This window comes from Anser brachyrhynchus, assembly GCF_964034855.1.
Source record: "Anser brachyrhynchus genome assembly, chromosome: 13".
Lineage (NCBI taxonomy): Eukaryota > Metazoa > Chordata > Aves > Anseriformes > Anatidae > Anser > Anser brachyrhynchus.
The window spans coordinates 9446241-9471995 of NC_137708.1; the positions used below are offsets into that span (position 1 = coordinate 9446241).

The 25755-nt window shown below is 47.1% G+C and overlaps 1 protein-coding gene across 11 annotated transcripts in view; it reads right to left on the minus strand.

Annotated features, from left to right (window-relative positions):
* PLS3 (plastin 3) overlaps positions 1-25755 on the minus strand; it is a 55885-nt gene that overhangs the window by 17307 nt on the left and 12823 nt on the right. For 5 of the 11 annotated variants that reach the window (XM_080553726.1, XM_080553722.1, XM_080553728.1 and 2 more), the window contains one exon: positions 4206-4292. In XM_080553726.1, the coding sequence (XP_080409852.1) occupies positions 4206-4272 (67 nt within the window). In that variant the 5' untranslated portion in view covers positions 4273-4292. Of the gene's footprint in view, positions 1-4205; positions 4294-9299; positions 9433-13130; positions 13155-14323; positions 14389-15286; positions 15435-25755 lie in introns of those variants that run through there. The other 6 variants (XM_080553730.1, XM_080553724.1, XM_080553731.1 and 3 more) reach the window with 5 other exon arrangements.

A 25755-nucleotide genomic window follows, 5' to 3' on the forward strand; every position in this document is an offset into this window, starting at 1 on the left:
TGCTGAGCTCAGCCTCTGCCTGAAAGCATCACATCTGGCTGCAGGTCAGATATCAGGATTTTCCTGCAGCTTGGGTCAGTATTCGCTCACGATGCTGGTGAGGTACATCAGCTCACCCCCACAAAGCAGCATCTTCCCATTCTTCGGGGTTTGCCAGGCTCAGAGTTTTCCCTCTGCTCACTGGGGAAAAAAAATAGAAGCTCTGCAGCACAAAGCGTCGTTCAAAATGCACGTTTGCATGCAAGCGCATACAACACAGGAGTGCAGCACCAGGAAAGATGCTGCCCATTATGAGGGACTGTGCATTGGCTGCTCCCAGCACCTGCTTTGGGCTCAGACAGTCAGCACATAACACAAGTTTGAAGGACCCCTCCTGGTGAGAAACACACCCAAACTCGCTCAAAACCCTCAGGTCTCAGGATCTACATTCTTCCAACTCTTAACGACATCCCAAACACCCACCTATAATAGCCACTCTTCTACAGTATCCTGGAAAAAAAAAAGTCACTGATTTATTTCATAGATTGAAAGGGCATCTATGCCCCAGACACTTTGGAAGTGGGAATTACGGGTAAAACAGGTCTGTTGGCTCAATTTGCTAGACCCCACACCAAGTTAGAGGTTTTTTCAGTAACGATGCTCTCATTTCAAGTTTTAGCTCTTTGGCCACAGAAATGCAGATTTAAGCATTAAAGCCTGGAGGGTATGCTAGCCCATGGTTTTGGCTTGGCAGCAAAGCCTAGTAACTAGTTATTCATTGCGTGGTGGAACATCTGACACCGCAGTCAAATATACAAAGTAACATCATTAGAAAAAACAATGTCCCCTTCCCAACACCAGCAAGATCTGTAATTGTTTCCAGCATTGCTACAGGTCCACCATATGGTGCCTTGCTGGACGTCCTGCAACAGGGCCAGATTTCAGACAGGAGGTGGTCTAAAATCCTTCTCTAACGAAATCTAAAATGGTATTCAACAGCTGAAGAGGCTGTCAAAATAGAAGCTATCCCAAACGAAATCCCTTAGCATATGACCCAGAATTACTAATGGAAGAAAGCAAAATTGTTTTACCAGACAAGCTACAGCCTGGATTCATTATAATCTGCCTGATGGAAAGGAAACTACAGCACATCTGAAGTTTCCTATTTCCACTGAAAGATGCATGCATGCCAGCATACTAAACCTGCAAAAGGTCACTGCCGTGATATATGGCACCACCTTCTGCCCATATGCAGGTGGCGCAGCAAAGCCGCAATAAACAAAACCCTAAAGCTGCTCCAAGCTCTGGCTCAGCTTCCTCCAGACAAGTCCTTAAAATAGCTTAAATAACAGGATGCAAGAGGGGAAAGTAACCCACACATTTCCTTTTAAGGACATATGCTCTCAGCAGGACCACAGATCCCCATTTGCCTTAAGCTAACATTTCAGAGCATTGTTTTACTACCTTGCAGCATCGAACAAAGTGTTCAACTGGGCTATGTTTTTAAGTACTTAGTGTTTCCAGAAAAAGATGCTTATCTCTGCTATTAGGATCAGGGAGGAGGAAGACAAATAAGCAGAGCAAGTTTGCAGATTTTGTTCTGCCACGCCTCTTCTATGAAGTGCCACTGTTTGGCCAAGTGCAGAGACATTGCACACCAGTTCTGTGGAACAAATTCAGAGATTAGCTGAGATTGGGAGCAAACAGCTCTTCCCCCACTAACACAGGTTGTTTAAAGCACAGATAGTTATTATGTCCCCTCTAATAATTACTTTTGTCAGACGTTAAAATGTTCCTCCCACCCCTGCTGTTTATCACTTGGCTCACTTTTGGCAGCAATACCTGGTTATTGGATGCAGGGCGTTGCTTGCCCAAGCTGCAGCTGACTTTAATGCTAACCTCAAACCACAGTTTCTCATCTGTGGACTGGACTGCTTCTAGCAAGCAGCAGGTAGCCTACGGGACTTGCCTTTTGCTGTCAAAACAGCATACCAGGTGCATGGGAGATAGGGGATACCTGCAAGAGGCACAGAGAGCCAGAGGTGACAGTACACATTAGCAGACCTTAGGGACACCCTCTGACACTAGAAGGCTGACTATCTACCCAGTCCAGCTGCACACAGAGCAACTGATCAGACACACATCCTCAAAGCCCTATCAATCCACAGTAGCAACGGCTTTTGTAGTAGGAGCATTCCTGGCCAGAGCTGTGACTTGCCCAGTGCTAGAATTAAAGCAGGTCTCCAGGAAGCCAGCGCAGTCATGCACTGGAGCTTGCACATCACCTGGCGAGCAGAAATCACTCCATTAAGTGTTTCTTCCTCCCTTCCCACATCTCCCTTAAGACATCAAAGAAACCAGCTAGCTGAGTTTTACTATAACCATGCCTCATTGCATTCAAAGTCTTCCAGGTAGCTGGATTCTGAAGCGGAAGAAAAAGCTCACTTTAAACAGCAGCCTCAGTCCAGTGTTTTTTCACATTCACTAGGGACACCATTAGAAGTTCCCAGAGGAAGCCAGTCACATCATTAGCAACCAGTTATATAGCCAAGGGCAAAGATGGCTCCTTTAGGCAAGAATGAAAGGAACAAGAGCATTAAAAATGCTCTTGACAGGCACAGGCCCTCCCACAGCAGCGTCTGTGAACTGTGCCATGCCTAAAGCACACAAAACAGAAGGCAGCTAAAAAGAACTAGAAGATCTCATCACACTTGTGGGTACATACTAATGGCTAATTATCACATTTTTTAAATACGTAAGTTTTGACATTTCTATTTGTAAACTGAACAGGGACAGCAGAGCAAGCTGGTTTCCTAAAACAAATCACTACCTGACTTGAGCTTCCCACTGTTTTCAGTGCAACGGCAGACAGCCAACCTAACCTCAATAATTTCCCTACACACTAGTGACAAAAAGCCACTCCATCCAGCCAAGTTAATCATTTTAAATTTATCCAAGGACAGAGAGGGCTGCCCACACCCATGTCTCAAAGTTTGCAATTAGAGGTGCATTACACAGCTAGAAGCACGATGGTTACTCACCTACCTCTGTGCCAGCTGACTTCCACCTGCTGGAAAAGTCTGGGACAAGAGCAAGATAGGAGAGGGAACTGCCTAAAACACAACTTGCTTCATACCCTGACAGCAAATACTATTCTGTGAGAATTGGTTACCTTTGAAAACTACTTTTTCCCCATCATGTTGTTAATTTAGAGCAAACAAGACTTCTGTTCAGATGCGAGGCAGCTACTGATTCAGAGCAATAACCAGTGCTCAAGCAGCATGGATGTGCAGCCAGGGAGATGAGCAGGGGCGGATCTGACCACTTGTGCAATGTGCTCCCATCCAGTGCCAGCCCCAGGCGTGGTTCCCCAGCTGCAGGCGCTGACCTCAGCTCACTGCCACCGTCCTGCTCCCATCCTGCCCCTCCCTGGCCTTTTTCTGATCCTCCTATAAGCCCTACCAGGAAACTAAACTTTTCTGCTGGTTTTCTCCGTGATGTCAGCTCTCTGCCCATTTAAGCTTCCTGAAGCAGCTCGCCAGGGGCTTGTGCAATGCCAGTATAGGGGAGCAGGGAGGCAGGCGGAGGCAGCAGGCTGCAGCTTGGGCAACCAAGCATCACCAGCTGCGAGGGAAGGGAGACCCAGGGAGAAACAGAGCCACCAGAGGGCACCGCACATGCACAGTGGCCACAAAGCATTTTATTATCACCGCAAGTTGCTCCATAATGTCCAGGTATGCAGCCACTAATTAGGCTTTGCCTATAAGCTCACCAACCGTGGTGCCTCAAATGCACCTGCATAAACCAGAAATGTACAGCCTATATTTGCCCTCTGCACAGCTAAGCCCCAACCGCCAAAGCCAGCACCCTCAGGACCAAGCGCTGTGCAAGCCCTGAAGTGCTGCCTGGGCCAAAGGAACACAACGCCTCTTTGGATATTTCTTCCACCATCGGCAGCCAGAGAAGCCCACCCAGAGCACCAAGGCAATGCTGTCCACCAGTGCTCGCTGGCAGTCACACTGCCCACGTCCTTTCCTATGTGCTCCTTGGCTAGAAGTGACAAGCCAGAAGCAACAAGACTGCTGAGGGATTCCTGGGCATGAAGAAGGCCACGAGATAAGGAGGCTGCCTGTGTCCTGCTGGCACTGTTTTTCATGGGGGTGGGATAAGTCCTCTTCAAACGTACAGCAGACAGGGACAAAGTGACCTTTCTCACTGCAACTTACCAACTTTGGCAAAGGCCTCCTTGAGTTCTTCCAGCTCATCTTTGGAGATTTGCGTGGTGATGGCCATCTCATGAATTTAGTGAGTACCTAAAGAGAGAAAAAGGACGCTGTGTGAAACCAAGCTGCATTCAAACACACGCAGTTTTGAACAGCGGTACCGTAACAATCGGTAACAAGGTCACCGTACCTCTCAAAATCGCATTTATCTTTCCACTAAGAAAAACAGATGTGAAACTTGGAAGATGGGAAATGTGCTCCTTACCAAGTCAGAAATCCCATTAGCTTTGTTAATATTTAGCTCTCTATTTATTTTACAGGCTGTGTTATTCTGCACACATTAAGGTACCCACTACAGCTACATGCTGTAGTTTGGAAAAAGTTCATATCTCCAGGGATTTTCCACAACTTTGAACAGAAGAGATATCTACAATTAAAATATTAATACAATAGATACTGAATGCTCTGCCCACCCATTTGCCACTGAGAGCATGCAACTACCTAAACCAAATAAAGATTCTGAACAGTACCTGAAAAAGGTCTTTTTCCACAAAATAGTATATCTGATATTGCTTGCCAAAAGGAAATCTGCTTTTCTACAACAAAACTCTTTGAATAAACAGCGATTTCCCAGAGTCAGTCTCTCAATGGCATGCAAGGAACAGGCTGTTTGCGCAGCCGCTGACCCCATGCACACTCCCGAGCCAGGCATGCCGGGAACACTGTGAGCAAGTGCCCAACAGCCAACAACAGCCCCACACCAGCCATGAGCACGCAGAAACCCTGCATTGATCAGACCAGCACAGCTTCAAGGGTGTTTAAAGAAGCAAAGGATGAGGCATGTGCCCCAATGTATCCTAATCCTCCTCTCCAAGCACTGGTTAGGTGGCAGCCTGCTAGCCTAGAGAAGAGGCATCACCAGAAAGATGGTGAAAGACCAGGGACCTGCCCATGTCCCCTTCCTATGACTTCCATGACAGCAGCATCAGAAGATGTTGGCACTTTGACTGACACAAACAAGAGGGAGCAGTGATTCATTGGACATGCAAATAGAGCAAACCCTGTGCAGTGACCTCCTGCAGACAAAACTGTGGGCATTGCTAACAGTGCCCACAATCCAGTACACACACTAGCTACAGACTAGCTAAGGGTCCTTAAAAATGAGGATCTGGGCAGGCTCAATGCAACCTCCAGTGAGATTTGCAACCCAAGATTTTCCAACTCTTTGTTAGCTACAAAGCGGGAAAATAAAAGGTTTCCTCCTCTGTCTATGGGAACAGAGGCAGCCTACACCTCTGTGAGAAAAAGGATGAAGGCTGATTTCAGGTTTACAGACCTTCAGAAGACAGGATCCTGAACGGGCTGGCTCACTGCTTAAGTGACAACCCAGGCTTGGATTCATGAATACCTCTGCTCTGACTAGCAAGCCTCTTGTCTAAAGCTCACAGCTGCTCCACAGCACTTGCTGGGTTAAGAGCACAGGTTTGCCTATAGCTGTAAATATTCATTTTCTGTAATACTTTACTCAGTCTGGAAGGAGAAAAGTCATTAGAGATGAGAGCGATGGGCAGGCGTGGCACCCTGGGAAAACAGCACTGACAGGTGCCAGCAGCAGGGAAGGCAACAAGAAGTTGCATCACTGCAGAGCCGTGAAGGAGAGCAGGTCAGACCCCAGCTCCGAGCATCTGCAGAGTTGCCAGCAGGCAGGACGAGATATTTAACAGTCAGCAAGAGCCACCGACAGCCAGACAACTGACTTCAGCCTTGGGTTCATACTACAGGAACAGGGCAGGAGGAGGAATTGCTGCAAAGCTTGTTCAGGTTCACAGAGTTAAACAACACCATGGTAAATTTTTACAGCTGCTCCTCTCGCTGGGTGCCCAATCCACCTGACCGGGACCCTCTCTGTTACAGAGCCAGCTCCTCTGTAGCACCCAAGCAGCCCAGTCCTTGGGGCCTCCAAAACCAAAGTTGTTTTTTTTTTTTTTTTTTTTTTCCCCCAGGGGATAAAGCAGTTGCTTGGCAACAAAGTCAGCTCTGAGCAAGTTTGGTGCACGGTACCAAAGGTGGATTTCACAACTGGCAGAAACACTCTGGTATCGAGATTGGAAGCAGTTTCGGCTACACATGGTATCACCTGCCAGGCAGGAGAGGCTGAACTATAAAGCTAAAGATTCAGCCAAGCCACCCTCACTCATTCTTTTTTCCTAATCCTCACTTGCTCCAATTCATTTTCAAACCATTTGGGCTTCTCTTAAGATGGATTTCCAAGAACATCACTACCTATCCATTTCATTGGAATTTAATTTGCTGCTATCTCTACCATCTTTAACATCAAAACAAGAAGCTAACACCACCGTAAGCTGAGAGATTTTTTTATTTTTTTTTTTATATAAAAGCTGCATTGTTTGACTATCAGAGAATTATCACACTCAGGATACGCCCTACCATTGTTTGTGCGGGTTTTCACTTGAAAAAAAATTCAGTCTCTATGCTTTTCATCTTAGCAAGTCTATGAAAGAGATTTACCTCTGTTTTCATATCGCTTTCTTCTTTCTGTTTCTCAAGTTGAGAGGAGAAAGAGAGAACTTGAACCAAGAGAGAAAAAAAAGCAGACACCTGACCTCATTATAGCTGTCTGAGAAGGGGAAAGTGTTATGATACTGTTTTGTTGTATTTGAAAAGGTTAGTGAGATGGAGAAAATTATAATTTAGACTGGGACAGTTAAGCTCCTAGAAGGATTTTATGGAGGTTTGTGGGTTTTCCATTTTAGTTGGTCCCCCCCTGCTTTCTCCCAGTGAAGAGGATTACACCTACATTTGGCACACCGGGTTGGAGAGCTCTCCAGATTTTTTTTTTCTTTTGTGGTGTGTTGCTTTGTGTTTTTTTTTTAATAGCTGAGTCAAGGGCATTCAGAATTGTGTTTTTCATTCAGACACATTTTTAAACAATTGGCTTTGTCTTCACAGACATAAAACCCCTTTTATAACACTACACTAGTGATCACACATCAGCTGTCTCTCTCAAAGCCCTGGTGGAGACCCAGCACTGCGTCCCTCATGCCTCACCACGTCCCATCGACTTCTACTGGGAGAAGAGCCTCTGTAGGGCATGCGATGATGGCCAGAGACAAACTCTGCTTAAAGACCCATTTTAGAGGGAGGAAGAGAGAAAGAGAAAAAAAGATGACAGAAGCTAGTGATCCCACACTCACTACACACCCTGGTGACAGAAGGCCCATTGGTCAATGTGCACAGAAACAGAGCGTATAAGGAAGTAATTCCTGCTCAACATCCCTTCACTCCTGCCTTCATCCTTCCATCAGGAAAGAAGAGCTCCCTGCTGCCGGGATGCATTAAAGCAGCTTCACAGAAGCACATGGCCAGCAGGTGTGCAGCCCATTTATGCACTTTGAAGACCTCAGTTTTTGCTAGAGATGAGAGCTGCTTTAAGTGTGTCTCAGGTTTTCTAATATCAACTCCCTTCCCAGATAGGAGTTGTATCAAGTTTCTGTGTAAACAAGCTTCATAGCTTCTAAACACACCACAGTCAGCGCATTGGGGTCAGTTTATTTGCTCTCCAGACAGAACTGCAATACTGGCAGGTCAAATAAAGTTGCCCCAGCCCCTGTGTTTTCACAGCTGTAAGCCACCTGGAGATGAGCTGTGAGGATGCTCCATCAGAGGCATGCCTCCACTTTGGCACTCCGCACTCGCAGTGCGGACATCAGACACAAGTTCCAGGAGCTCACCAGGACTTCTGGGTGGATTAACTGCTCAGACAGCAACCCTGTCCATGCAGAAGGTCCCCAGACAGTCCCAGGAGGGAAGCATTGGAAGCTGCAGCCTGTGCAGAGGATTAGTGGGAAGGAAAATAATTAAAAAAAAAAACACAAAACAGTAGTTTGCACATCTTAAAAAGTGAAGGATTAATTCCATTTTTAAAAGGACACAGCAACCAAATATTTCCCGACAGCAAGTCAAGCACTTCCAACAGAAACAGAGCTGGAATTTGCTTCTGATCCAAATGGAAGAATTTGCTTTCTTAGCAGCTCTACACTAGTTTGAAAACTGAGCCACTCCGTCTTTCCCTGCCCCACCCCATTCTAATATCTCCACAACTGACTGATTAACAGTATCAGTTTATTTACTCAAACAAGCAAATGCAGAGACACATTAAAGTGTCAACAAAAAGGTATTAATATGTCCTTTTTCCATCCAATTTAAGGAAGAAAAAAAAGAAAGAAAGGAGATAGGACTTGTCTTGGAACAGTGACTCACCCAATGTATATTCCTCTTTTCAGAGGAACCTGTGGTTTTGCTGTCACTTCATGACAAAGGCTCCAGACACGACAAGGCAAGTCAGTCAGCATTAGCAAATTAAAAATACTTCAAAACTTGCACGTCTTTGACCACTAATCCAACAAATATCAGTATTGCTTTAGGAATAACGTACCAGACAGCCAGGCACTGGGTACACCCTGCAGCCCTATGCAAGTGCCAGACCCCCTGGGCTTGCAGCACATGCAGCAGCCTCACTAATTTGGAGAGAATCCTGGTGACTCAGCTGATGTAGGATCTGGCCCCCAGGCTTCCTGTTGCTCACCATCCTCTTCCTCCCTGCTCTGCAGACAGGGCTGCAGCATCAGAGGATGGCGTGGCCATCCGTATTCCTATGCTTCCCTCACCCCAGTTCCCCCCGGCTCCTTTTGCAAGAAGTTCCAGCCAAAATACCCATACTAGGCTTTATTTCACGATGAACACAGCTCTCTTCGTTCATGCATAGCACCAAGCAACTCACCTCAACAGGCCAAGAAGTAACCCCACGGAGATTCAATTTTATAACTGAATCTATCTAAGCTCGTCCAGTTGTTTTAATTGATTACCTCCCACCCCTCAGTTCTCCAGCTTGCTCAGGACACTGCCTTTACACGCAGCACATCAAGTCCTTTCGACTTGTCTGTCCTGGTTTTGTGCCCCGCCAGCTGCTGTGCAGACACTCCCTGCACTGCAGGAGGACAAAAGACCACAGGCAGCAATTGCCACTGCGTGGGGCACCCTAAGGCTCACTTCTTCCCACCTCTGTACAAAGCTTACCTCCGGGTGTTGTTTAGTACATCTCTACAGCAGCAAGTGTCCCTTTTGCAGGTCTGCTTTTATTCTTTCAAATTCCTCTAACGAGCACGCTGGGAGAGACACGCTTCCCACTAAGTTTATTTTCATCTGGGAGCGGATGCAAAGACTTTGCTCCCGTTGTTACACAACTCCCTGCCGCTGTAGGGAAAATCTGTCAAATCCATCAGGAGCAGAGATGCACACTGGCGTTCAGCACCACCCTTGGCTTGACAGCAGCTCTCTCTGGATTTGGAGACGTGTCTATGGGACACTCACCTCCAGATACACACTTTCCTCCAACAGGTCCAGGTTAAAAAACAAACTTCTCCAAGCTAGATCTGGCAAGAATGATGCCAGAGAATTTTCTGCACAGCGCCTAGGCAGATGCCCAGTGGGGACCCATGTTGCACAGAAGCCAGGTCGCCCCAGCTGTAAGGGAACAACTGGAGCAAGCTGGTTTTCCTTAACCTGGACAGCCTGATCCCTCAGTTTTTGCAAACTGGTCAAAGTCTCTTCTCTCCCTACAGGATAGAAGTAGATTCACTAGTTTTGATCCTCGTAAATCCTTTTAAAAATGACTGCTGAGGCCACTAGCCAATTCACACGCACTCCAGCACAGCAAAGGAGACTTTCTGGAGTGCAGCCAAGCCCAGACAGGGTCAGCACCATCAGCACCCCAATCCAGAATGAGCTGCAGCTGGTACCCATAAGAAACCCCGATTCAGCATGGCAGATATCCACTTACAGCATCAAAATAGGAATTAGCCCCTTGCTAAAAGCCCAGGGAGCAGGAAAGCCACACCTTTCAAGACAGCATCTGAAATACTGAAAGCTGGGGAAACAACACAGAAATTTGCATGGATTTGAGTACACAAATTTCTGTGCATGAGATACAGACCAGCAGAAAGACATCAAGAACCTGGTGATGCTCAACCACATGGCACCCAGCTGCCCAAAGGCTGGATGGGAGGGCAGAAGTCAGTAACCTCCCCACTCCAGCTGCACATGGGAAGAAAAAAAGCTTCCCCAGCCTTTGAGGCCATCCCTCCAGCACAGCCCCATCCAGCCCTGAAAGACTACAAGCCTGAGCTGCCTGATGAACATCAAGGGGGACCTGCAATCCTGGAGCAGGGTCGATGGATGGAGGCTTACTCCCATGAGACAGCATTTGCTGTGAGTTTGGAGGTCCAACCCCACGAGACAGCATTTGCCAGGAGGTTGGACTGTCAGACAATTCAAACTGTGTTTAGGACTGCAATGAAAGGGAGAAGCATAAAGTTTCCCACAGACTTACACTCCGCCCTATAGGCTCCTGACATGAAAGACCACGTGGGTCAGATAGATGATCAATGCAGGGGTTGTGCTCATTTTCAAGGAGGACAGCAGCTGCCTGCCAGACCTCACTGGCTTGCCTTTGCTCACCCCCACCACACCACAGGCTCCCAGCTACAGCACACCGGTTGCCTCAAAGCCTCAAGTCCATTACTGTTATCTACAGAGCACTTGGAATCTGCAGGGCACAGTAGAAACCAGATAAAGAACTGCCCGAGGCACCAGCGAATCAGTCCTTCAAAGCCTGTTTGCCAAATGCTCCCCCAAAACGTTGCACTTCGGTACACCTCTGTTTTCAGCAGAGCAGCTGCTCCAGGATTAGTGTACTGTCAAGACTGTAGCCCACTAGATCAGTTTAACTTACTTTGAATTACAATGATGTGTTCACATCAGTGGAAGTGGAATGATGTTCCCCAATAACTAGTTATTACAGCATGAAACAGGTAATCCTTTCAAGGCCTCTCAGGAAAGGAAGAAAGGAAGAGAAAACTCATTCTGCCTGGAACTTGCAAAAGCAAGAACAATTCATCAGATTGAATTCAAACCTAAATGCAAAGGGGATGGCAGGGGTCACATGTCTGCTAATGGACTGAGACTCAGAAGGCTTAATTTTAAATTCCTGGCTCTGGCACAGAAAAGTCATGCTAGCCTCTCAGGAAATTCTTATGCTCATAGTAATCCTTATTCTTGTGCTGTTCACCAAATAAAGCAGAGTATTAAAACACTTCCTTCTGCCTATTCTCTTTCTTAGCCATAAAAGACTTTGAGGACCCACCTCTTAGCACCCACTCACAACAAAACTTAAGGCAGCCCTCATTTTACGATGGGACCCCCAGAGCAACAGTGGAAAAGCTACCAGATTCCCCACCTGTATGAGCAAGGAGGTATAAGAATCACAAGGATGAATCAGTGCAAACTTCCTTTCAGAAAAGAATGGGACCTGCTTGCTGAGACCTGCAGTTTACCCCTGACATGCTTTAGGCATGTATCCTTCCATTTCCCAATATTCAGCTCTAACGCAGCCCAGTTCCTTACAAAGGTGGCCTCAGACCTCAGGTTGTGCCCTGGCCCACAGCAGCTGGATAAGGCTCTTCACAGATACAAGGGAGTCATGGCCACACAGCCCAGACCTTCCTCCATTCCCCCAGCACCTCCAGCCCCACTGTGCATGAGGGATGTGCCCACTGAGCACCGTGCAGGACGTTGCTCTCTGGCCCAAAGACTTTCCTCCTCTTGAAAAGTCACGGCAGATGCTTGATTCGTATGATTTCTGTAACAGCTCCCTGCTTTTACCAAGGGCCATTGCAGCATCACACGCCCCCAAACTGGGGTCCTCAGCCCCCAAAAGCTGCATGACTCAGGAGCTTCTCCCACGTTCGGTAAGTAACAGCCACTACAGCTTCCATTCCCAGGCAGCACCTTTGCTTGGCAGGTGAAGTTGCTGATAAAAAAACATTCCGTGATTAAAAGAAGTGTTACTCAGTCTGCCTGTTAGGCTTCCTGCCTGTCCAGGCAGAGAAATCAACCCAATCCCTAAATTAAATCACAGCACAGTCACTGCTTATTCCATGCCAGCAAACAAGCTTCCGCAAGCCAAACGCCCAGTGTGACGTTGCTGATCCCCGGTGAACTGGACAATAGGGAGTTTCAGCAATTAATTTTGGGAGGGTGGGTTTCGTGCAGTCTTTCAAAAGGTACAGCCATGGTCAAGCGATTTTGCAGACTGTTTTTTCAGCTTGGAAGTAAACAGCTGTCCTGAGACTGCACAGCCAGGACTGAAATCCCAGCAGCCCAAGACTGCTGCCCATTGGGCGGATAATGATCATTCGGAGAGAAGCATGACAATGAATGCTGAAACTACAAACCATAGCTTGAACATGGGATTATGTTTCTGTTTCAAAAGTCTCAAAAAAAAAAAACACCACAACCCACACTAGGAATTTCACCTAAGTGATCTCTTACTAGAAAGAGCTACTGATAAAATGAGAAAAACCTTTCTCCATCCTTCCCCTGCTACTCATAATCTTGTTTTAAAAGTACTTGGGAGAAAGGGAAAGAAGTCAAAGTAATTTGATTCATAGCAAGAAACAATGCTAGACGGTAATAAATCAGTTTTGCTGTATAGCTGTTCTAGTGGCTTTTGGAAGTGGAAAAAGCTGTAAATTCAATGCTTATTTTCTCTAGAGGAGATGCTGAAGATCCTATCTACCCTTAACAAAAGCAGAAACAATCTCAAAGATTAATGTGAAAAGCCTGGAAGAGCAGAAGAGAGCTGCTCTCTTTGCCTCCCAGGAGGTTGCCATGATAGTGAAATTCAGTTTACTCTGACAGCAGGGTGTTCCCTGCACTTCTCCTCTACAATGTAAATTACTACAGGGAGGAGAGAGAGGGAGCAAAGGTACCAAACTCACCAGCCACACACCCATACTCAGATCAGGCTAGCTCTGCTCTTGGACAAGCACTCATCTCTGCAAAACGCACCCAGATTAGCAGATCTCACAGCCAGGCAGGCTCTCCAAGATGTACCCAGCATTGATTTCTCTCTGGGTCCCCATGCGTGGCTCTGCCGCCTCCTCCCTGGGTCCAGAAGCTCTGGCAGCACCCAGCACACGCAGGACAGAGGTGGAGGGGAAGCAGCTCCGTGCCCTGTGCAGCACCTAGCCTCACCCCACCTTCAGGAGGGTGGGACAGTCCTCCAGCTGACAAAACCACTCCTCACAGCCAAATGTTTTGCAGAAGAAACGCCAGGGAAGAGTAAAATCAAGCTAAATGATACCTCAGAGCAACACATTCAGTATAAACAAAACCAGGCAATGAAGAAGCAGCTCTAGATGTGTTTTACAGGTGAAGATTTCCAAACATGTTAAGTCCACATTTTCCCACCATAAACAATTCAGCATTTCAAAAGGTACTTAATATGCTGGTGTGCTTGGGGTACAAAAGTGTTTTAGTCAGCTTTTGGAGACGGTCAATCCCAGCTTCCAGCATCAAGCACAGTCCGTCTGCCAGAAAACACAGCAGGCGAGATAAACTCGTCAGTTTGGAAACAAACTCCTGCCAACCTGCGATGCCACATGCCACTTCCCGTCTGAACAGCAGCGCAACAGCCCAGAGCCCAGCCTCTCCTGGCAACAGACCCTGGAAGTTAGGTAGCCACCAAAGCCAGCAGCCAACAGCAATTTCCCCAGAGTATTCAAAGCTCCTCACTTTCTGCAAGACAAACGTTTAAATATTTAAGGCTAACATGCAAGTTTAAGCAGTTCTGTTGTTTCAAAGCCTGGTGCAGACTACAGCTGGGAAAGACGTGCCCCAGACTGAGATTTCTGGGAAGACACACCCTCAGCACTCAGAAACAAAATACTCCGAGATACCAAGTCTGTCACAGCACCCGCCGCTGCTCTGTTTGCACGTGCGGTTCAGTCAGGTACGCAGATAAATAATGACTTTAAATCAGATCAAGACTCGCAATTAATCTTCTTGATTCCGACTAGAGCTATTTTATCCGCTACAGCATTAGCGGTCGCTACACATTTTGCAGAGGACAAAACCGCCGAAGAAAAAGCAACACAAGCAGCCGCAGGACAGCAAGCTCCCGGCGCGTGCTCGCGGCTCGGCAGCCAGATGCCCGAGCAGCAGCGCAGCTCTGGCGCCAGCCCGCAGCGAGCCTCCCTTACCTCGCCTCCTCTCCCGGCAGCAGCAACTCATGCGAGCGCGGCAGCGTCTCCCACGCCCACGGCACAGAGCTGGAAAGCCCAGTGCCGCTGCCGCCCGCCCACCCGCCGCCCAATGGGCGCTCGGGCAGGCGCTGCCCGAGAGCCCCAGGGTGGCACGGAGCATCCCATAAACAGGCAACGGGGAAGGGGGCAACCCCCCGCCCCTAAATGGCTTTTATTCCTTTAGTGCCCGGCACCTGGGAGCGGAAGGCACTAAGATATGAAGCTTTTAGGTAAGCAAAATATTGTATTTCATATACATGTATGTACCCCATATATATGTGTATATATTAAATGTATGTGTATAATTTATACAAAGGTATAAAGCTTTTTATAAAGCTTTTAGGTAAGCAAATAATTTTCTTTATATATTTTTCTTATATATCTGTATATGAAGAAAATATAAAATTGTGTGCATTTATGTGTATATTCTTATTATTACTTATATTTTACATAAAAATCTTTATAGCTTAGTATAAATTATACATATACATGCATTACGTACATATGCACAAATACGCACATACTTATATTAATATATATTCATCACTAAAAAATGTATCGTTGTTATTACAGATTAGTCTCGGCTTGTCCAGTCAAATAGCAACACAGAGCTTGTATTTTGTTCGAAGCACTCATTTTGTGGAAAGCTTTAAGACCAGCCTTAAGACCACCAGAAGTTTACAGAGCAATGAGAAGCCAGATCTATTCGTCCTCGGCCCATATTCCGTAGGATGGTGCCTACTATTTCACCCCACTGTTCCTCCAGACAAAACCAAAACAACAAAAAACCCACAACCAAATAAAATACCCAACAATAAAGACAAAACCAAAACAAACAACAAAACAAACAGATGTGGTCTAAATGGGTGGTAAATACCAAATAAATACCAAGCTGGTCCACATAGCAATATATTGCATTACCTCAACAATTAATCCCAGTCTGCTCCAGAGGAAAATACGGACATCTGCTATCAACCAAAAAGACAAGCAACAGAAATGTGCACTTTTTTTTTTTAGCTGATCCAACATACAGAAACAGAATAAATCACCAAAAAAGGGTAAGAGAGATTTCCAAAGAATAACTACATATTTCAGAAGTTTCCTTTCCTGATAAATCCACAATGCCTGAGCCCTCCTATAGTGAAAAGGAGAGGACATCACTTACCAATAAGCAGAATACTTGAATTAGTAAAGAATTTGAAGAACTCGTGACCATTAGAAAAATTAAAAATACTTGACCAATAGGCTCATTGTTTTTCTTTCCTTTTTTTTTTTAATTACATCAGCCAGGAAAGTGAGTCATTGCCTGGTCCCATTTCTTGGGCATCACCTTAAAATTTAGCTTCCAGCTGTAAATTTTCAAAAGAGGTTTAAAAAAAACAACAAAAAAACCCAACCCCAAACCCACAACCTGCCAGCTTCCTCAGGATGGTAAATATAATGAAAACCAAAATAGAGTTTTTTAAGCCCAGAACTGCAGCTGCAACTTAGAAAGAAAGAAGGAAAGAAGTTGGCTTGAAAAGCACTTTTGCACTCCACTGGGATCAGGTTGCCTGCGCATCAGATGGGATTTGGGAAGAGCAGCTTCAACGCTGCTCTCACTTGCATCAGCAGCTGGGTTCAGCATCGCGTTGGTCCCTGGGTGTAAGGAGTTTGTCTGACCCACAACAGCAACAGAGCCTGTGAAGTCCTGGGGCAACCACGCAACAAAAAGTGAATATATTCATTTCAGGAAGTTTAGTCCCTCTCTGTTTTTATGTGCAAACACACCACACAATAAAAACTCACACTGAGTTTTAGGAAGTTTCAGGCTTTGGGGCTTTACTGGTCTTAGAGACAGCATGCAAAAACTCAGCTCCCAAACTAGACTGTGATTTCTTCTGTGACAGCTCTGTCCTTGCTCCTTCAGGGCTTGATAGGAGCAATGCCTGATCTGGGGAGGGAAAAGAAAAACCTCCTCCCCTTGCCTCTGGCAAGAGCGTCGCTGGGAGAGAAAAGCAGCACCTGCAGGTTTGTAGGTGTCAGACCCACGCTGCAGAGGCAGACAACTAAAAGCCACCAGCCCATGGGGCTTTAAACCTCTACTTATTCTCTTTTCCAGGTAGGAGTAATGCACCCTATGGGGCTGCTAACTGCCACTGTTCCCTTTGCCGAGGAGGGAAAGGGCATCGCCACCCACTGTCCTCAGCCAACACAGATGCTCAGTGGCTCCAGGGTGAGGAGAAGTCGAAGTTGCGCTCAGCGGGTGTGCATGAAACACACCCACCCTCCACGGTTGTAGAGGATCAGCGGCAGCCAGTTTTTCTGCAGCTTTAAAAGCACTCAGCTCCCTAAATATCTCCAAACCCAGCCTCGTTGGTGCAACCTGCAATTACACGCAAACCCAAAATAGTTCTTCGGCAGCGCCAGCGCCACTCCTCGCCGTGGCACGCCCCAGCACAGCTCCCCGCCGCTCCCAGCCCGCTTCCTCCAGCGTGGCTGGGCAAACGCGGCTCCCTGTGCTCTTCCAAAATAGGAGTTTTACGGTCAGCCCAGTGCACCAGCGTATTTTCCTCTTCCTCCCTAAGAAAGCCTTTTAGGGAAGCACAGGATATGCCTGAGGTGGCTCAGAGGTTGCTCTGATCAGGTGACGAGGCATCCGCTCTCCTGCACGAGGCGGAAGGCACCCATGCCCCAGCAAGGGGCACACACGGGACGAGGAGCCCTTCCCTCAACACTGCCAGCAACCCAGGAGCATGCATCTCATCGCAGAGGAACCTGACCACAACACACCAAAAAAAAAAAAAAATCAACCATTCTCTCATTAAAATATGTGGCTGGAGCAAGAGGATTCATTAAGGTGAAGACTTTCCTCCCCTTCTGCCCCGGTTGGTTTGCCGGCACTACTTGTGTCCAGAAGGGATGCAGAGAGGCATGAATTGTGCCGGGACCACAGATCGAAACCCACACACAGGAAGGAGGACAGCGGTGCTGTCAGGGTCAACAGCAAAGGACGTCACCAGCAGCAAGAATGCCCTTCAATTGCAGGGAGGTGCTGACACACCGGGGACAGGATCCCTCCAGCGCATCGTTGCGCAAGGACGCGTCTCCTCCCCGGCTCCAGCTGCCAAGTTTCGCTGGGAGGCCACTAACACGTATTCGCCCTCCAGAGGTTACTCAGACAGAGCTGCAGGAGCAGTCGCTGCCTGCCAGGTGATGAGGCAACAGAGAGAGTAGCCCAGGAGTCACCTCTCCCCTCTCCCCTCACCCCCTGCCCTGGTAATGCTCTGGGGAAGGAAGGAATGGTGCCACGTGCTGGCCTTCGGCTACAGCAGGGTAGGTGACCCCACAGCTCTCCCCAGCAAGCACCACCACCTGCTCCTGGACACCAGGCTCTCCAGCCCCCTCCAGAAGAACCCTTTTCTAGCCCTAGCCAGCAATAACAAGAGATGCTATGATAATACTGGAAGCTATACGAGAACTGCCAACCACTTCTGGGGAAGTGTTTTGAACGAGGGCACCTCCACCTCCTGCTTCAAAAAGCAGTTTGCTGGGCTCTGCTCTGCCCTCCAGCCAGGTGGTGTAGGACATGGTGCACCACCCTTCCCAGCATCTCTGTGTTACACCAGTCCAGCAGAGCATTAACACCCACTGACGGCCCCTTCTGCGCTGCCGTGGCCCCCACACGCACCCACCCAGCGATGCTGCACCCGCCGCCCCTGCTCTCGCCACCCTGCGGGCCTCCAGGAGCAGCAAACGCAGCTCAGCCTCCTGCCCCAGCCTGGCCCTCGCCTGCTCTGGTGCTGTAGGGGAGTGGTGTGAGCTGGGGAAACAGGAGGACAAGTAACAAGTGACAGGAAAGGCCAGGATTATTCAAGAGAAACTTTTCAGCCTCAGTCACCTGCCCTGCAGCAGTACACTCACACAACTTGCATTCTTTGTCTTTTTTACCACTGAACAGCTGCTCAGCATACCAAGCATTTTCAAGAGCATCCCCCTCCTTCGAAAGAGAGGGAGGAGAAAGGGCAAAAAGAGTAACTAGTTGGAAGAGGAGCCACGTAACCTATATAGTTTATTCTGTCAAACAGAAAACACCACTCTTTGCAAGTCAGGGGGGTTTAGAGAGCAAAGTTGATGGTCAGCCACCTTCTCATTTGGACTGGGATCAGTGACCATTTACTAAGCACCAGACTCTCCCCTCCCACAGTTCTGTCCACTCTCTTTAAAGACAAAGATTTTAATGAAGCTATGCACAAATGGACAGAAGCACTCTCTCCTGTGCTTTTTAAACACAAACAGGTTTTATGCACTTCTTGCCTTCACCTTCAGACGCTGACCAACTGCAAAGTACATTCCATCAAGTAAACATCTGTAGAAGGATTTGACAACCAAGGAGCAAGTATTTGACCTTAACTCTTCGATTTATTAGTCTCTTTAAAGAAAGAAAATCTGTCTTTGCGAGATTTCCCACTTAAAAGCTTTCTGAGCTACTCTTTCAACAAGCCTGTCACCAGGAAGAAAGCAAGACATTAGTCAGGCTCATGCTTATTTAATAAAAACCTGCATATGCAGTAGGGTCTGAAAGTTTGTCTTTATTTTTAAAATGCTTGCAAACTAGAGTGTGATTTTGCAGCGTAAAGCAAATCTGAGGACTTGCCCAATCTACCCTGTGCTCCAGCAGAGCTCAGCACGCTAACTAACTAACTAGCTCTTCACGGCTTAGAGCAGGGGGGCATGCAATCACCAGAGAAGTCAGCAAGTATGCCCAGAACACTGTGGAAAGGATATCTCATGTCTTACTATTTCATAAGGAAATCAGAGGCTCCACTGATGTCAGCTTCAGGAAATGAGCCACAAGCAGATGATGCCGGAAGCAGGCTTTATTTAGTACTGAGTCACCCACTTTATTAAATTCTAAAGACAGAGGTGGGTGTGGAGAGGGGATACATGGAGGGAGAAAAAAAAAAGAATGAGTTATTCCCTTGAGATCATGGGCAACAGGGAGTACAGGGTTTTGTTTTGTTTGTAAAATGAGAGACTACAGATGAGCTGGGAACACTTTCTGCACTGTCACTGCAAAAAGTTTCTCCAATCTGCTGCGTTTCACAGGCAGAAGCCAACACCCACTAAATTGCAGGGGTGGGTGGTACCGTCGGTCCCACAGGCCTGAGCAGGGGCACCTTCCCATCCTTTCTGCAACACCTTCTTTGAGCCAGAGCAGAGGCAAGAGAAAGGAACCTGGAGCGGAGAACCTTTTTAAGCCAGTGTTGCACCTCCACCTGACCCACCACAAAGCACGCCTTGCACCTGTCACGGGTTGTAATAAATGGGCTCCAATGAGAAGTTTTTTTCTTTGGGTGATTACAATGGCATGAGATGAAGGCTGCTGAGGACTGAAGCATGCAGAGAGGAGGAGACCTGGACGCAGCAGAACTACAGCCAAGCGGGGCAGGCATCAGTGCGTGCTGCCATCCACAGGCCACCATGCCCACCCCCTCCTCAGTCCCAGCTCGCTGTGGGGTCAGCACAAGGAGGGACGGGAGGAGCAGAGAGGGACCAGCCCCGCACTGTGCCCCAGCTCAGCCACACCATGGACCAAGCCGCTGCAGAAAGGAAAAGGACACAGAGGCGAGTGGTCTGCCAGGAGGGTCCTGCAGGCACAAACATCTCTCAGTTGAAATGCCAGGGCTGCCCATCCTTTATGTGGCTCAGGCATTCCTCTGCTCACCTAAAGAGGGTCCTGAAGAATATCCACAGTAAGTCACTATTCAAAAAAACAATGTTTTACACTGGAATCACACTGTTACAGAACACACACAACTGCCCAAACAGAGGGTTTCTAAACAGAAGAGCTGTTCTGATCCCTTTTCTGACAACGCCCAATTTAGTCACATTTACAATTGAGACATAGAAGTGTCCACATGAAGTTTATTCCATGAGGATACAATCCAAGTCACTTCGCAAAATCTGCAGTGTAATAGAAGTGTAGCTCTTTATACTGGGGTCTTCCGACATGCAGAAAAAAAAGGAACTTTTAAAAAATACAAAGGAAAAGTTTTTTTTCTGCAGATGGAACCACAATATAAACTGCAGGAGTACAGATTTGTTCACAAGAAGTTAACGCAAGTCTGACATAAGCCTTGCTACCTCCCATCAGTAATGAACATTGCACAGTCTGAGTGGCAGCAGCGTCTCTGTAAACTTTCCAGCTACTCAGACCAGGCTTTTCCAAAGAGAGTACCCACTTATCTAACACTCATTTTGATTTGAGAAGCCTACAGCAAACGAGCCATCTCTAATGCCAAGCAGAACCAGCAGCTTGTCTACAGAAACAGCTCATTAGGCTACTAAGCAGAAAGTAAATTGGTATAATCTTCAAAATAAGATTACAACAGCAAAAAGGATGTGGCTCTCAAAATAAATCTGTGGACTGTAGCAAGCCTGGCAATTACGCAGAACCAGAGGTCAGGAACTGCGTAACATCTTCCACCTATACGTGAGATGAGGTTACACCACTTTGGTCACAGCCTGCTCGGACCAGTAAGCAGAATTTTGGTCAGCTGTTGACCACTGTCCAGACCAGCCTGCTGCAGAACGATCCTGGCTAGCAGTGGGGCTGTGGGAGACAGCCACCGGGTGGCTCTTCAGTCCCACACAACTCATCTGCGGGTCACCTACCACCATTAAAAAGGTTTCACCACTGGGGAGTCAGGGCAGTGGTGGTGCAGTCACAGATCAGTCTGGGAAGCAGTCACACGCCCAGCCCAGCCCACCAGGACCTTTAAGGAGACACTGGTATCTCACCCAGGCATCCTGCCAGGTGCTGGAGGTAGCCAAGAGCCATGAGACTTGGAGATTTTGGCACATGGCTCATTCTGTTGTGCAAGTGGGCCTATGAATTCAGCTGCGCTGGACAAGTCCAGAACCTCATCTCAAGGGACCTTGAAGCTTTTCCTGGTATTTAGCTTGAGGCTAGATTTGTTGGCTTCCCCTAGAACTGTTCCTTTTATCTCAGACCTCACAGAAAATTTTCTGTAGGATGGATCTGCTGGACAGGCCAACTCCAGCAGCTCCTACAGCCATTGCACTCTGTTCAGACGTGTAGAAAGATGAGTGTGCTAGATTGCCACTCACACATACAGTGCAAGTTGTCACTCATAGCCTTCAGGTCCCTAGACTGCTATCTTCACCATACAGCTCGTTATGCTGTTAATTAGTAAGCTGCCTCATGTTTTCCAGCCCACAAAAAAAAAGCTACTGGTAGCAGGCTGACCTCTGTCCTGTGAAGCTGTTCTTTGCTTTGACCGCAGGTTTCTTACACTCTGAAGTCTACTACTACCGCTGCTGCTGAGTTTAATATTTTATGAATTACAGTGGAAAAAACCCTCATCTTTCCAAGTTAAAAAAATCTACAGATCTCCCACAAAGCCAAGTCTAAGCAAGGCGTGCTATTTGACAGAAGGCACGAAGCAACTGTGCAGCTCAGGCAGGACGTGTGAGCAGTAACACCACAAGGTACAGCAGATTAGACCAAAGAGATCCAAATGCTAATCCAGAATATTATCTGCGAAAGCGACCGACACGTGAAACAGCAACGCACAGCTAAGTGCCAAGTTGTTTTCAACCCAACGCACAAAGCCTTAATCGCTATCATGAATTATTGACCAGTGCCAGTCATAAAGACTCTTACATAACAGGGGGTTTCAAGGCCATTAGTACAGGGTTGAATCTCACTCCATTTCATGGCTTTCCAAGAACTTTTAATATACTTTCAGAAGGCAGGGAGCAAAGAGACTAAAACTATCCTATATAATCCATAAGAAGGTTATATATCCCTTGGGGGAGGGAGGCAAAAAATGCTATGCCACTAGCGACGGCTCTAAACAGGGGCAAAGTAGGCTGGGTGCTGCTGTAACCACCCGCCCCGGAAAGCTACATAACTCCCAAGAGCTTCTTAGCCGGGCACAGGCAATGTAAGTTTTTCAGTTTTTCAGCAAGTAGTCTGACTACGCTGCCTTTGCTAGAGCATTTGGTTTATATTAAACAGTGGCAAGAGACCAGCTGGAAATTAGCTCAACGAGAATGTTACAAAGGGGTAGGCAGCAGCAGGGCAGAGGCAGGATTGCACTGGAACCTCCCGTCCATGTCCCCGAAGAAAGCTTAGTCCCAGTCTTGGCCAAACAGAGCAGAAAGGAACAGGCTAAAGTTTAGGTCAGACAGACATTTGGGACACTTACACAAAATACTTGCAGTTTTCAGAAGGCCCAGTTTCCCCTTTCTCCTCTGTGGAAAGGTGAGTTTTACCTAAACAAAGACTCAAGCTTGGTCATTACTTCTAGTAGCACACGAAGACTGGAATACATTTGTAGCTGTATTTCCATTTGTTCTCTACTGACCTCCTTCAAAGCATTGCTATCACAGAAAAAAAAAATCTTAAAGACAGGGCAAACCTCCTCCCTTCCCTGTCTGCACCATACCAATTGTAACAGGATAACTTTATTTTAGGAAATAGGTAAGGTGTGTGTAAAGTCCTCAATCTGTTTTTGGAGGCAAAACTTTTTATGCAGAATTCAAGAAGAAAGAGCTTAATTGCAATATGGCTTTTGAACTCACTTCCCTCGTTCCTGTGACCAGCTGGAGACAAGCACCTTGTTCTATGTTGGGTCAAGGAAATGTTTAACTACAGGATTTATAGTGGAATATATACTATGTATATTCCACTGCAGCCACCCAGCAGTTACAGCAAAAAGCAAACACTGTTTTAACTCAACGAAAACAGCAACAGACTTGAGTATCAGCCTGCTCATTAGGGTCCTGCTACAGAGGCTCTGAGGCAGGACAGCATCCAAGCCTGTCCCTGGGACGAGACTCAGCATCCTGGAATCTCAAAACCACAGCCCTGCTCCAAACCCAAACAACGCTCCACAGACCCTTCCTGGCTGATTATCAGGAAGGAACATAAGATTGCAATGGCAGCGTAAACAAGGACCCAGGATTTATGATCTTTCAGATGTTGTTTAGCCAATGACCCAGCTGAAACACTGCTTCATGAAGTATGAATGCCAATTTCAGGGATGGGTAGCTGGAATTCAAGTTTCCACTTGGTTAGTGCTGTTTCGGAAATGCTGAAAGCCTCGGTGCTCACCCAGCAGTTTCGCCTGCTGGGAGGGGCTGCCCTGAGCTCTCCCAGCAAAAGCAGGGCAGCAACTGGGACTCATTTCACCACTCTGTCAACACAAACAGCATCGCTTGTGGCCAATATTCCTGCCACTAACGTACCAGTGTTACATGGGACTTCTAGCATGCAGAAGCAGGATCACACCTCATCTTATCAACTCCTGCAACACCAAGCTACAAAGGTGTTATAAGGGCATACAGAAAAGCAGGATTGTAGCTGCAATTTGCAGATTCCATCATAATAGGCACAGAAGAACACGCAAGGGACACACAGGTAACAGTGCAACCTTGTTCTACAAACACTACGCTTCACCTTTCATCTAATCCAGAAGTGGAGCAAATTTGTTATACCAGGTCTTCAACTTGCATTTTAAACATCTTGGGCATTCAACTCTGGAGAGCCCTAAATTAATCCCTAACACATTGGCAAAAATCTGTCCCACATATATAAATTTGAGTGCAGAATCACGTGCCTTCCTATTCTCCTTCTACCATCAAAATACTTTTCATATGTCGATCTTAAAAAAAGGGAGAACAAAGGAGATTTTCCTTAAGCTTTGTTTCCCGCCGCTTCAATGAGATGCTATAATTCCAGTAGGAATCCAGAGGACTTCCCTAGAGCTCTGCAATTAATTACCTTCTTCTAGCAGGACAGCCTCCCCATCATCTGGAGCCAAGGCGAAAGAAGCAGTTCTGTCAAATAAAACGGGCAGGAGCCCCACAAACAGGCCCCAGGGCAAGCGAAGGATTACCTACTGCATGCCAGAGCCAAGCATACCCCAGCTGCTGCACTGGTGTCCACTGACACCTCCTGCGAAAGCACAGCATCTCCCCAAATTGCAGCCTCATCCAGCACCTGGTGTTGGAAGAACTGGTAGAAAGCAGCAGCACTTCTGACGTCACTCTGCCTGTCTCAAAGACATCACAGATCAGACTTTCTTCTTTATGCTTTTTCTCCTGGTATTTTGCAGGTTTTCCTTGTCTTGACCTGCCTCTGCAGTGAGCAACTGCTCATGTTGCCTCATTTAAGTTCCTGTACTTATATAATTTTAAAAGCAGCTTAGCTAACATTCTTTTCAAGGAAAAAAAAAAAACAACTCAGTTCCCTTCAGCACAAAAATGTCTAGTAAAGAAATAACTGCAGGAGTCAGTTTTTCCACTTTAAGTATTTGAGATGTGAACTAATAGCTCCTTGACTCTCAGCTAAAGTAAAAACATGCGACTAAGTTAGACAAAAGCTGAAGGCTCTGTCCCTAGACTCTGGGAGGAAAAAAAGAAAAAATCCTCCTACCGCCCTTCTTCAGTCAGTTTCATGACTGTTTACAAAGGTTTTTGTAAACGAGACAATATTTCCCATCTTGAAGTTTTGTTGTTTTTTTTTTTTTAAATACAGTCTAGCCTAGATTAGAAGAACCAGAAACAGAACAGGCCAAGGCGGAGTCCACAGAAAATTGAAGAGAAAAAGGCATTTCAGAGAGACGTTTGATCATCAAGGTCACGTAAACCATTCCAGGCCCATGAAGCATGCTAGTCAGAAATAGCCGTGAAACAGGCACCACACAGGGGCTCCCTGCCCTCCTCCCATCTCTGTTCTTCCCTCATGCTCCCTGCTCACTTATTTATCCAAAACACCTGTCAGGGCTCAGGACCGAGCTGGAGGCTTTCATGGACAGGGGCTTCCAGCCCCACATCCCGCAGGCACTGCATGCCACTGTCTCCAGCAGGGGACAGCGAGTGGCTGGCACTATTACCGCTCTGTGAAACAACTTGCTGCCTCCCAAGCCTGGCCCACAACGGAAAACAGCATGAAACAAGGCAAGAAGTCAACGGTTGAGATTTACTAGGCAGAGAACTGATGCCCAAAGCAAGGAGACACTCGGTCCTTCCCTCTGCTGTCCCAGGGCCAACCACTCCCACCTGCCCAAGAAGCCTTGGCTTTGGGGCTTGGCTTTTCTAATACATGGCAGAGGGCATGAGATGGGCACATCAGGCACTGGTCAACCTCCTGCTCTTAATGGCTGTTTCCCCACTTTTTTTTTTCCCTTTTCTAAGAGGAGGGAAGAGGGAGCAGACAGTCAGGACAGCATGGGAGGCTACAGGGCAGAAGCAGTCTGTGAGCCCTTGTAATTCTCTTGAGCTGGGGCACACCTAAACTAGCAGCCTAATGCCAGAGAAGCCCCAAAACACTGCTGCTGTTCTTGCTGGGCATCAAAATGCTGGTCAACATGAACAAA